Source organism: Artemia franciscana, chromosome 9, assembly GCF_032884065.1.
Source record: "Artemia franciscana chromosome 9, ASM3288406v1, whole genome shotgun sequence".
In the NCBI taxonomy this organism is placed as follows: domain Eukaryota; kingdom Metazoa; phylum Arthropoda; class Branchiopoda; order Anostraca; family Artemiidae; genus Artemia; species Artemia franciscana.
In genome coordinates, this window is record NC_088871.1 from 33,665,179 (window position 1) to 33,678,251 (window position 13,073).

The window sequence follows — 13,073 nt, forward strand, 5'->3', positions numbered from 1 at the left end:
CGAACACCTTACAATATAGAACATTTAAACAATTATAAAGAAAAAAACATTTATAAATGTAACACTATTTTTTTCGTTATTCCGCATATGAGCTAAAAAAAAAAAACGGAACAATTTTTCTCCACCGAGTTACTTGACTTAATTATCTGCTGGGAGTTTTGATGGTAAATTACAGACCAGCAAAAGTTTTATGTTTTGCTTGGGGTTGATAGATTAGATCTCCACATGGCCTTTGGATTAGGAGTCACGAAAGAGCTTTGCAAAAATTTGATTTCCTTTCAGAGCAATAGCAAACCAATCCCACTTCGCTTTGTTTTAGTACAATCACTCACTGCATTAGAGTGTTGTGATAAATTCTTTCCAATTGTTTACATATCTCTCATATTTGAGCCAAAACTAAAGGATTTGTTTGAGTACAGAATACAATTCTTGGTTGTTCACTAGAGTAGAAAAATTGAGTCCTATAAAAGACTTCCAAAATAATTAAGATAAACAGTCTTATTCTGGAATTATATGAGAATAAAATAAAAACCACTTCATATTTTTTTCAGTCTTTCTTTTATTTCTTCGATTAGCCTTTCCCGTGGGATTTCTTCTTCTTCTCTTGTGGCAATGTTTTTAACTTTCACAACATTGTTTTCGATTTCTGAGTTACCAATAACTATTGCCAGAGGAATCTGATTTTCTTCACCATATTGCAGCTGCGCTAGAATTTTTGGATTTGCTTTGTAAAGAATTTCCGCCTGAAAAAAGATTGTAGTTGGAAGGGCAAAATATACACAAACAAAAACCATACTCATAGTCTTGCATCTCCTAGAGCAGTGTTTCTCAGTCCAAGGTCTCTAGAGCCTAAGGGTTCCAAAGTAGGACTCGAGAGATTTCACAAAAAAGAGTGAGCAACAATAAAACCTTGTAACCACGATAAAGAAACATGAGAAGCATGATGTCTTGGAAGTTCCACATAGGTACAAAGCCTGAAAAATACTGCTCTAACGTGTAGGAAAAAGGACGAGAACGGATAACAAACATTTCAAAATATGCAAATAACAAATAGAATAAACATAGATAATATCACACTCAGTCGAACACCTTACAATATAGAACATTTAAACAAAATGAATAGTTTGAAATACTATCCTACTGTCTATGCCATTGCATTCGGAAACAGACAATACACTGTTATCATCCGCAAAAACAAACAAAAGAAAGAGCGGATTGACGAAAGTTTTAGTTAAGTATATAGTACAGGATGTGTGTATGGGTGAATGCGTATTATGGTGGAAAAGTACAGCTCCATTCATCAGGACTGTAAGAGATAAGTAGGTTCACTTCCACTTTACTAAAACATAACATTAGTCACAGATCTTATTTTACGATATTCATAGCAGCCCCCATAGAGGAAGAATAGCACTTCGAGAAAAGTTCAAATAGAAAGCGTTTTGTACGGAAAATATAAGAAACTGTATGACCAATCTTACAAATTTTTGATTTTAGAGGACGAGGTTCCCCATTGATGCTAAGACTATGATCGCCATATCAGCACCATGCAGCACTCTGGGCGTCACTCTCAAATTATATAGATAACTCATTTTAAAACGTCTTAGTACATTAGTTAGAACAGATTAACTACTGCCTCATACCTTATTTTAATGAGAATCACACTCAAATTTTGGTCAAGCTGAGTACATTGCCTGACTTTCTCATATGATTTTCACAAAATGATAAATACATGCTTGGTATAGGATGTTAAATTTTTGTCAAGGCTGAAAGGGTTTCTCAAGTGCATTTAAAGTCATTAGTTACTCTATAAGTAGATATATTTTGTAGTACCATCTAATTGTTCAGGGAAAGTTTTGGGAACAGTCTTTAATGAGATCACAGTAAGGTTGTCTAACATAGAACACAATTAACAAATATTTCATAAATGGTATTTAGAAGCAACCAAACTAAGCGCTGGAGAGATTCTGAACCCACATTTGAGGAAACACATTTTCTTTTCTTGACTCTTCACAAAAAAACTGTCTTATATATTTAATTAAGAAAATGATAAATAATGTAATTTTTCCTTGGGCTTAAGGGGCGGCAGGCTTCCTTTAATATCCGCTCTTTTTTAACCTTTGAAAAGCATTTTGTTCATTAATTAATGAAGCAGGTCATATAATTGTCAAAAACTTGAAATACACCTACAGCTTTTAAAAAGTTTTGACCAGTTGGTGTGTTATATCAGCTTTGAAATACAGTTTCGTAATTACAGTTTTGCACATGGAGAATTCTGATCTTGGATGACGGCTCAATTAGAAAATGTGACTAAAACAAAATGTAAATTATGCAATTCAAAGTGACATACGCTGATGTCCGCTTCTCTAAGCTCAGTAACAATTTTCATTTTTGGCTCTAAGAGATTCTTCTGGGCGGAACAAACAAGAACTTGAGTTTCAGTTGTCCGGGGCTTTGTAGCAGCATTGGCTTCCAAATATGCAAAAATACGTTCCACTCCTATGCTCACTCCAACACATGGAACTGGTTTACCTGACAATAAAGATAGTTACCAAATAGCAAGCCCTTAAAGAAAAGTCAAGTATTAGATTCAAATAAGCTAATATCTGTGATTTTCGTCTTATACCAACACCGGCTTTTTGTCAAGAGTAAAAGGGCCAACAATACCCAAAGGAGCTTCAGGCGCGTGGAAACCTTCCCCTTAATTATTTCACATTTCCAATGAAAATTGTTGAGGGGGGTGAACTTTGACAGAATTTTCAAAGCATTTTCTAGTTCCGAAACTCAACTCTCCACCCACAATAAATTTGTAAATACTGCCAAAGTAAAGCATCTATCCATATATACATGTTAGACAACAGTACATGCACTAAATTTCCTCATCACAATCAGAGCGAAAGGTAAAAGATGAATCAATTTTCACGAAAAATATAATTTACAATACTACCAAAAAACTACAAAAGTGACCAAATGTTATCTTTAATCAAAAGCTATAATTCAAAGTAAACTTTTGCAGTATCTCTTTATTTCCAAGGTCTGTTAAACTCCAATTTTATTCCAAGATAAGTTTCTTCTACTCTTGTTCAAAACTGATACAGAGGTACTAAATAATCATTTACATTATTTGTATCCACATGAAACGATATTTGTTAACACTGAAGCTCTACAAATGCATGATTAATACAATAGTTCATTTCAAAATAGATTTAAAAACGAAATGAATCCTTGATTCCAAACAAAATAATTCAATTAAAGAAAATTTCTTTCACTTAACCTTAATGGAGTAATTTAAACCCTTATTTTTCACAACTGCTCTTTGCCAATCATAAATAACTGCCGATATTTTTTTTTTTTTTTTTTTTTTTTTGTCAAGTTCCATATATATATATATATGAAAATAAGAGATATACAAAAACCTTCTTCCCATCTGGAAATAGTAGGTATATATCTATGCTAGCCATAACTCCGTATTAGATAATCAGATTTGCATTCAAAATGGTTAACTTGTTTTAAGAATATTAAATTCTTTTATGAGAAAGGATTTAGAGGGATAGCCCTCTAACCAATCACAGACGCAAGGGTTATCTTTTAAAGTTAATAAATAAGGCTAAGAAAGTGATGAGTTTACATCCAATGAACTATACCTATGCCTGGATATACAAACTTTCAAATAGATGAGCTATAGAACTCTTTCAATGAAAATTTAAGTACGGTTAAATTAAAATAGACAAAAAACAATGGTTTATATAAAAAGAAACAAAAAGCGAAATCAAAGTACAAAGCAAATGAAAAGTAAGGATCAAATTAAAAAGGGTGGTGCTGTCACCCTTTTTGGATTTCTTGAATTTATAAGTTTTGTTTATCAAAGATTTTCTTTTCGAAGATTTCTATCAACATATTAGGATACGTTTGAACAGAATGGATTTTAAAGAAGTAACGAAAATAAGATCTTTTTGAAAAATAAATTCAATCAATTTACAGAGATATTTATTGTCTTGAGATTTTTATGATGGATAAGTAGTTTCAATATTACGAGAAAGCTTACCTTTCGGATCAAACATCCCAACGAGGTTATCATACCGACCTCCACCTGCAACACTTCCAATCCCAACATTTTTTCCGTTTTCTACCACCGTGGCTAAAAAAAACATATGAAGAAATGAACATTCTAATTCAAATAGTTTTTTTTTTATAAACGCACCGGAATTCTCAATAAACATTGTTTGCCTCATCTCTTTGTAATAGAGTGTTGAGGGCCTTTCTACGTGTTTTACCATTCTCCTAGACATTCTAATGGCCTTTATTTTTTTTGACCTGATAGTTTTTTTTAATGTTGTTTTCCCTTTTAGTCACTTGTTGTGATAAAACCAGATAATTTTTTTTTAAATGCATTACCACAGCAAAACAGTTTAAAAAAACAATAAACTAAAAACGATCTAAGGATGCAACATTGAACTAATTGAACAATTCATACACTGAGCATTTGAAGTCTGTTTGATAGGGTCATATTTAACATATGTTATTTTTTTGTCTTTCACATTTCACTTTTTTTGTATTCGCTTTATTTCTTTTTCTTATACTGCATTATTGACACTTGTATCTTCTGCAATAAAGATAAAAAGTTTATTCACTGTGTACTAGATACCAAAGAATGAAATATCAAGTATACAATGCTAATTGTCTCCACCCGTTCTCAGAACAGTACTAATCACTATCAATTCTTATTGTTTTCTCATTCCGTAGCATACATAAAAGATGTGTCATCTCATTTTGTCCTTCAAGAATACTACAACAATACTCCGGTGCACCTAACCTGCTTCATCTCGTGACTAGGGAATCGAGTTGAAACTTTTAGAAATTTTTCAGTTTTTTTTAGCTTCCTAAAGAAAATCTAGTACAGTATTGACCAAAATAAATAAAGACATCGTTTTAACCTTAGATACTCGATGCCTTTCAATACAATTCAGAACACATTCCTTCAGAAAAATAAAAATCAGTGGTCCTAATTCACATCAGCAGACAGGCTTCACCAGCCTGTTTTTTATCTTTCTCAGCCGTCCTTTCTTTTGCCTGTTGAATATATATATATATATATATATATATATATATATATATATATATATATATATATATATATATATATATATATATATATATATATATATATATATATATATATATATATATATATATATATTTGTTCTTATTTTTTCCTTTGCAGTACAGTTTTGACTTACCCATACTATATTATGTTTTTTCCAAATTACAAAAATAGGTGAACAGTTCTGAAAGAGCATTTGAACTAAATAATTTAGTCACATTTCAGCAGTCTTAGAAAAGCCGAGTTGTTCATTGCTCATTGATTTGTTCATTGCTCATTGCTCAGCGAAGACAAAAAACAACCAAAAATACAGTTAGATAAGATTTTAAACAGTTTATAAAGTACATTTTACTAGTCTTCTAGAAGAATTTGACTTGCTTTAGTCTAGGAGAGCATCCAAGCTTAAATTAACACTAAAAGCCTTTCTAGGGCAAGGGTAACACAAAGATTTAGAACAATATAAAATTAAGACATGAAAACACTCCCTTCCATCCAAACTGAATTAATAATTTCTGTTCGTCTTAAGTTTTAATGTCGCTCCTTGCTTGCAGTTAAAAAACTTGTTTTTTTTATTTAATTTCTGAACGTTTTTGAATTAATACAGGTTTTGATGTTGGCTCAACGCACATGAATAATTAAAACGAAATTTGCATATTATTTTTTTTTGCTAAATGGCTTTCTCATAGTTTTAATCGAATGATTTTGATTAAAAAAGATGTGGGGGAGGGGCCCTAGTTTCCCTCCAAGATTTAGCTACATAAAAATGCAACTATATTTTTTTATTTTTTTACTAACGTTTTGGTTAGTAATAAACATACGTACCTTACGAATTAACTTACGTAACGAACTTCTATATTTATGTATTTTTATTACGTATTATATATATATAGATTGGAGGGTGTTTGCCCCCTCGTCGATACCTCGCTCTTTACATTTAAGCTTGAATTTTATCACAAATCTTAAAGAACGACCCCTGACTCACAAAGGCTGTAGAACAAATAGTTGAAATTACTAAAAATACTTTAGCGTAAATAGCAAAGTATTGTAGAGAAGACGAACCCCCTTATAAATGTAATATCTTATGTTCGTTTTATGTATTAATGCTACTCATTACTTCCACGAAAAAAAAATTAATAATTTAGTTTCTCTTTTTTTTTTAAATAATGCTGGAAAATCCTGCGCCCCCTTCATGGAAATTCTCTTCCCTCATGATTAATTTCTCCATTGAAAGATTTTCCCACGTAACTCCCTCCCACCCCAACGCGAAAAAGTCCCCCTGAAAACGTCTGTACACTTCATAATGATCATTACTACATGTAAACAATGGTCAAAGTTTGTAACTTGCAGCCCCTCCCCCGGGGACTGGGGGATTAAATCGTCCTCGAAGACATAGTTATTAGGTTTTTGACTAAGTTGAACAGAATGGCTATCTCAAAATTTTGATCTGGTGACTTTAGGGAAAAAATGTGCGTTGGAGGGGGCCTAGGTGGCCTCCAATTTATTCAGTCACTTAAAAAGGGCACTAGAACTTTTATTTTTTATTAGAGTAAGCCCTCTTGCAACATTCTAGGTCCACTCGATCGATACGATCACCCCTGGAAAAAAAAAAAAAAACAAACAAATAAACACGCATCCGTGATCTGTCTTGTGGCAAAAAATACAAAATTCCACATTTTTGCTGATAGGAACTTGAAACTTTAACAATAGGGTTTCTGATACGCTGAATCTGATTGTGTGATTTTCGTTAAGATTCTATGACTTTAGGGGGTGTTTCCCCCTATTTTCTAAAGTAAGGCAAATTTTCTGAGCTTTACTGGAAACTAAATATATATATATATATATATATATATATATATATATATATATATATATATATATATATATATATATATATATAAAATATTATCCTTAAAGTGGGCATTCCATGGCACCCCTTCAGAAGAAGATATAACAATTACCGCACGTTGACTGACTTAATAAAATCACAAATAAGAGAGATAATTCCACATTTCAATCGTCACAAGAAGTACAAGTATATCATCTGGGCTTTACTGAAAACTAAATATATTGCTTAAAATAGAATTTACTTTCCTTTCTATATTTGAGAGCAATGAATTTCAAATTTGGAAGACGGTGGCGAAAACAGGTTATCTTAAAACAGTAAGACTAAATAAATTATCAAAATTCACACAAAGAATATTCCAATCCGTCGAGGAAGAAGACAGTAGGTAAAAAAAAGATTTACCGTATAGTAAGGTTGGAAATACGAGGAAGGTATTATTTTAGGTTACAATTTTTCAATTTCTCTTGGAACTCCTCAAGGCAAAACTGGACATTATGTACAAAAACTCATCTCGCTGCAAAAGGAAATTTCGGCAATTGCATTTGGAAGCTACAGCCAGCAAACTGTATTGAATATGACTCATAGCAAATGCCATGTTTCGAGCAAGGATGAACAAAAAACGACAGGTCTATCCATTTTTCAGATGTCAAAAATCGACGTAACAGGATTAATGACTACACAACACGTCTTTTATTGAAAATCTAATTTTGCTGTATTTGTGTACTGATTTTCGACGATAGAAAACCCAACTGAATAAAAAATATAAATATTAATTACTCTTGTTCGATGACTCTTTCCACACCTCCATGGATGACAAAACCGAAATATAAGTATATTCATAATAGATATTATCTTTGCATAACCCAAAAGTTGTCAACTTATTCGTGTATTTTGCTACTAATACATTTCTAGATCATACCTTTTAAAACTGCTTCATAAATCACACCGGTGTAGTAATCAAGCCCGCGGGCTAAACTCAGATCGAACACTACATTTTGAGAAACATTCAAGAAGTCGCAATATTGCAATAACAGCTTCATTTCTTCTAATCCCTGCTTACCGCTCTAAAATAAATTAAAGTTGAGATTAAGACGATTCAGTACTCCAAAAACCCTAAAAAAGAAAGTCCTCTTTATGATAACTAGAGTTTAAGGTGGCCTTGGACGTTTCTACTAATCTCCATAACTAATTTACACAGATGTCAATTCACGAAAATGTCGGGATGGTGGTAGGATGTGTTTCTCAAAATCAAGGATTGCAATTCTGTTTTTTTTCAATTTTCCAATGAAAATACCGATGAAAATCATTTTGAATGAACAGAATATCCCACCTTTGTAAATACGTCTTCACACCACGTCGTTAAAGTGAAGGTTTCTGGCTGAATATTAGCAAATTCTCAAGGAGAAATTTCAGTATCTTACTATTATTATCATGATTCCAATATTATTTAACGAAATATGAAGCTTGTTTAACGTTATTTAACGAAATATGAATCGTTTGAAGATTGAATAATTTAGCTGAAAATTCAGGTTAAGGACATACGTATAAAAATAAACCCATTTGGTGTATACATATACATGTCAGCAGTTGAGGTCTTTTGACACTCACAAATGGCCTCCATTTGGCTCAAGGAGAGCTAGAGCCTCTGGTCTGCGCTAAAGTCACTTGTCTCGGTTGGGCTTTGCTCGAACAATCGTATACTGAGCCCCTATATGGCTATTATCACCGTTCCTCGGATGACTACAAATCTAAGTTTAGAATTTCTTCCCAGTCGCGACTCTCGGCACTTGCAATATGGTTTTTAGACACCTTAGTAAAAATTTGTCTCAGTTTTTTTTTCACTTGTCCTTGAGAATCCAATAGTTTTTACAGCACAAAAGAAAAACTCATCCAAAGTTAAGAAGAACAAAGAAAATATTTTTCATCTAAAGAAAATATTGAGCTGATACTGGCTCCGACAATTATTACCACACTTTAAACAAGTGAACAGAACATTTAAAATAACTAAGGAATTAAAGGAAACTAAAAACAAAGGATAAAGTGACAAATTTTAGCAAATTCTCAAGGGGAAATTTCAGTAATTTACTATTATTATAGTAATTTACTATATTAGTAGTAATTACTAGCAATTTATAAATATAGTAATTTATTATTATAGTATTATTAGTAATTATTATAATAATTTACTATTATAATAATTCCATAAATTTGGCAATTGGCAGCCCTATTACTATTATTATAGTAATTTACATACGTTTCCTCGAACGATTAGAAAATATAAAAAATCCTGGTTTTCACACAATTTTTTATCTGCTCTTTGTCCCTCATATATATGATTGATTCATATTTGGTAATCATTCCGTAAATTTGGCAATTGGCAGCCCTATTACTATTATTATAGTAATTTACTATTATAATAGTAATTTGCCATTATCATTATACTATTATTACTATTCTTATTCCAACTTGATGTCTTCTATACTTACTATCAACGAGTTGAAACACCCAATCAACGAGCATTTTATTGTTCAAAAGTACAAGCATTAAAACAGTCTTGGTGGTGTTTTGCCCTTTGAATACTATTAGCACTGGTTATAAGTGTTTATATGTTACTTTTTAACAGAACAAGGGAATTATCAAACATATGTTTCATGTTTTTATCAAACATATGTTTGATACGATTAGAAAATATAAAAAATCCCGGTTTTAACAAAAAATTTTCTCTGCTCTTTGTCCCTCATATATATGATTGATTCATATTTGGTAATCATTCCGTAAATTTGGCAATTGGCAGCCCTTCCTTTTTCCTTTACAATCTCTGCGTCAATATTTGTATAAACTTTACTCCAGAAAAGTCCCCTTTCTCTTGTCAGCAGTATTTCAAAACAAGCATGATCAAGGTAGAAAAAGAAAAAAAAACTTGATTGATCACGTTCAAACTATTTTTTGGGATTTGCAAGGCAATTTTAAAACTTTCACAATGAAAGGAAACATCTCAAACAATTGCAAAAATTGGAATTTAGTTCACTAAAACAAAGAAACATACACAGTTCATAGTGTATGCTATGATAATGTTAGAAATCAACATATTCCACTAACACTCTAATTGTACCGTTTGCTTACCGAAAAGCTTTTCATAGGTTCTAATACTTAGAAAGAAAAAGAACAAAACTTACAGTTGATCTGTTTAACTCTTCATTTTCTAAAAGTTCGTCTATTAGCTCTTTTCCTCCATTCAATTTGACGTATTTTCCTATTTTGTCAGCAACTTCTTCAGCAATCCCTTTCTGTTCAGTTATTTCTTTCCTAACTTCCTCCCAAGGGCTCTGTAGGAGATATAGTATGGTCTTTAACTAACTATAAGCAGGTATCAATGTCATCACTTGCATAAAGTATATTTTAATTCAATTCAAGTTTGTTTACGGTTCTAGTCAGGGGCGTAGCTCCAGCATTTTTATTGGAGAGGGTAGGGGGGCAAGAGGGGTCTTCATCCAGAGAGTCAAGGTTCATGGGCTACATAATAATTTTTCTCAAAATTGTTGAGGGAAGGCAACTGTCCCCCCCCCCCCCCAAATCAACGCCTGTTGTTCGAAAGAAGTGCAACAGCTTACAAACCCCATAAAAATGTTTCACGCTCTTTTACTTAAAGGTTTCGCTTTTATATTATTATATTTCATTAGTGTTTGTGGTCAATTTTTGAAATGTGACTACTTATGGAAAGAAAATACTCACCGAAACGCTTAAGAACTTCCTTATATTTGCTTTGTCAGAAGTTTAAAGAAATATATACATATATTTGGCCTCACGCAAAGTTTTAGTAAGATAAAACCAAAAACGCTCTCAATGAGTCTTTAGGTAGCTATTTAGTGATTATACAAAGACGTCACGCAACTGTTAAAGCGTAGAAGTTCAATATAGAAGCATTGCGGCGAGAGTTTAAATTAAAAGTAAATAGCGATTGTTTAATCAGGGCTTCCTCACATTTGCAAAAGCCGTATTTGGAGAATATAAACTTGAATATGTCCCTATTCTCGAAGGATTTTCGAAAAAAAGCTACATTCTAGCGTAAAGGGCATGTGATTTAGAGTATGTAATAGCGTGAAGAGCATGTAACAGTCCTAGTCATATTTAGGTGTTTAAAACATAAAATGAAAAAAAAAAAAAACATAGAAATCAAACTTCACGAATACCTATTTCTGAATAAAGGTAAGAAGAGGAGTTCAAACCAAAAACGAATAGAAATTTTTCATTAACACCAAAAAGGCTCCCGTTCCTAGTGCTCACTCGGCGAAAATTTAACTTCTTTTCTTGTTCAGTGCTTAAACAACGGAATGTAACAAACGAAAGTTGTGATAAAAATCTAAATCTTTTGACAATCCTTCAACAAGGGAAGAAGCTATTTATCCACATTTACTTTCCACAATACAACTCATTTCAAATGCTCTGAAAGGCAATTGACAAACAAAATACTTGGATTAACTGGCTATGTCTGCTGCGCTCTAAAATGTTGTACGTATAACTCAAAGTCCTACCAGATTCATTATTTAGCCTCTTTCCAATTATCAGAGCCTCTTTTCTGATACTGCACTCACCTACCCCCCAACCCCTCGCCTTTAGCGGTTTAAGATATTGCCCTAATAATATACTTTTCCTTTGTTTGGCACCTCATGATACCTAATATTTTCTGTGTTAACCAATTTTCCCACATTATTGACCTGGTGAAAAGCTTTCTACATACAGATTTTGTTACATCTGTTAATGAAAAATATCATTTGAAATGATTATGCAATGTAGAAAACGATGGAAGGAAATATGATTATTTGATTAATAGGAATATGATGTAATTATAAATAAAGAATTTCATTTGTTTTTTTGTTTTTCTTTCAGTTTTTTATATATCCTAGGACAAGGTCTGGGACCAGGGCGAGGTTAGGGCGCATTGTCAGAAAAGCGATGATGATATTTGGAAACCTATTGATACTACTTTATTTTATTAGCATGTTTCCTTTATGTATGATCAACCACATTCAACCTAACATAACCTGTAGCAGGTAGAATTAAACTGGGATTGAATTAAATGGGGTTAAGTTACATGAGGGTTTGTTACATGGAAATTAAGTTAAATGGAATCGACTTAAATGAGGGTTGAATTGCATGGGGACTGAGTAACATCGGAGCTGAGCTGAATGAGGTCAAACTGAGTAAAGTTGAATCAGTATTGAGTTGAATGGGGGGGTTAGGAAAGAAAATAAGATAAGGAACCTATTGATACTACTTTATTTTATTAGCATGTTTCCTTTATGTATGATCAACCACATTCAACCTAACATAACCTGTAGCAGGTAGAATTAAATTGGGGTTGAATTAAATGGGGTTAAGTTACATGAGGGTTTGTTACATGGAAATTGAGTTAAATGGAATCGACTTAAATGAGGGTTGAATTGCATGGGGACTGAGTAACATCGGAGCTGAGCTGAATGAGGTCAAATTGAGTAAGGTTGAATCAGTATTGAGTTGAATGGGGGGTTAGGTTGAACATGGGTTGCGTTAAATAGATTGAGTTGAACAGCTTTGAGGTACATGGGAGCCCTTTAAACCACTTTAAAAAAAGCACTAGCGAAACTTTGGCGCACAGTGTAGGATTACCACATATTCTCACAGGGCGGGGGAATAGTCCTTAAAATGAATACTAAAAGTAAATCCCCGTAGCCCCTACGCGTGTATGACTAAATAATCAATATGAACCACTTGACTTGCATCTGCTTCCAAAGTGTGTTAGCACTGAACACTAATTAACTCTCAGCAACTCATGACCATTCCTGAGGCTTATAATTAACTTAGATGTAAGGGGAAAGTCGATATACCCTGGGGACACGGTCTTTCGAAACAAATACTTGCTTGAAATAACATGATATGTACCCTTTTTTCAACCCAAAAATATTTAGCTACCCGTTTCGCTACTTTATTTTTACACTCATTTAAGTAGTTCCTTTCTTGAAGAGAATGTATCACATTGAAAATAACAGCAACGAAATATGGTTGGAGCTTGTAAAGACTTCCAATGGAATTAAAACATTATTTTCTATTAGTACAGTTAATAAGACTTGGGGATTTATTCACATACAATATTTG

General features: G+C 32.6%; 1 protein-coding gene across 1 annotated transcript in view; it reads right to left on the reverse strand.

Moving 5' to 3' along the window:
* Positions 1-483: 483 nt before the first annotated feature.
* The window catches only part of LOC136031306 (histidine--tRNA ligase-like), a 34,635-nt gene continuing 22,045 nt past the window's right edge, over positions 484-13,073 (reverse strand). Inside the window, exons 5-9 of the mRNA XM_065710762.1 lie at positions 10,118-10,267; positions 7,861-8,005; positions 4,043-4,135; positions 2,348-2,529; positions 484-743 (exon numbers count right to left, since the gene is read on the reverse strand). Coding sequence (XP_065566834.1) covers positions 537-743; positions 2,348-2,529; positions 4,043-4,135; positions 7,861-8,005; positions 10,118-10,267 — 777 coding nt within the window. The 3' untranslated portion in view covers positions 484-536. The remainder of the gene's footprint in view (positions 744-2,347; positions 2,530-4,042; positions 4,136-7,860; positions 8,006-10,117; positions 10,268-13,073) is intronic.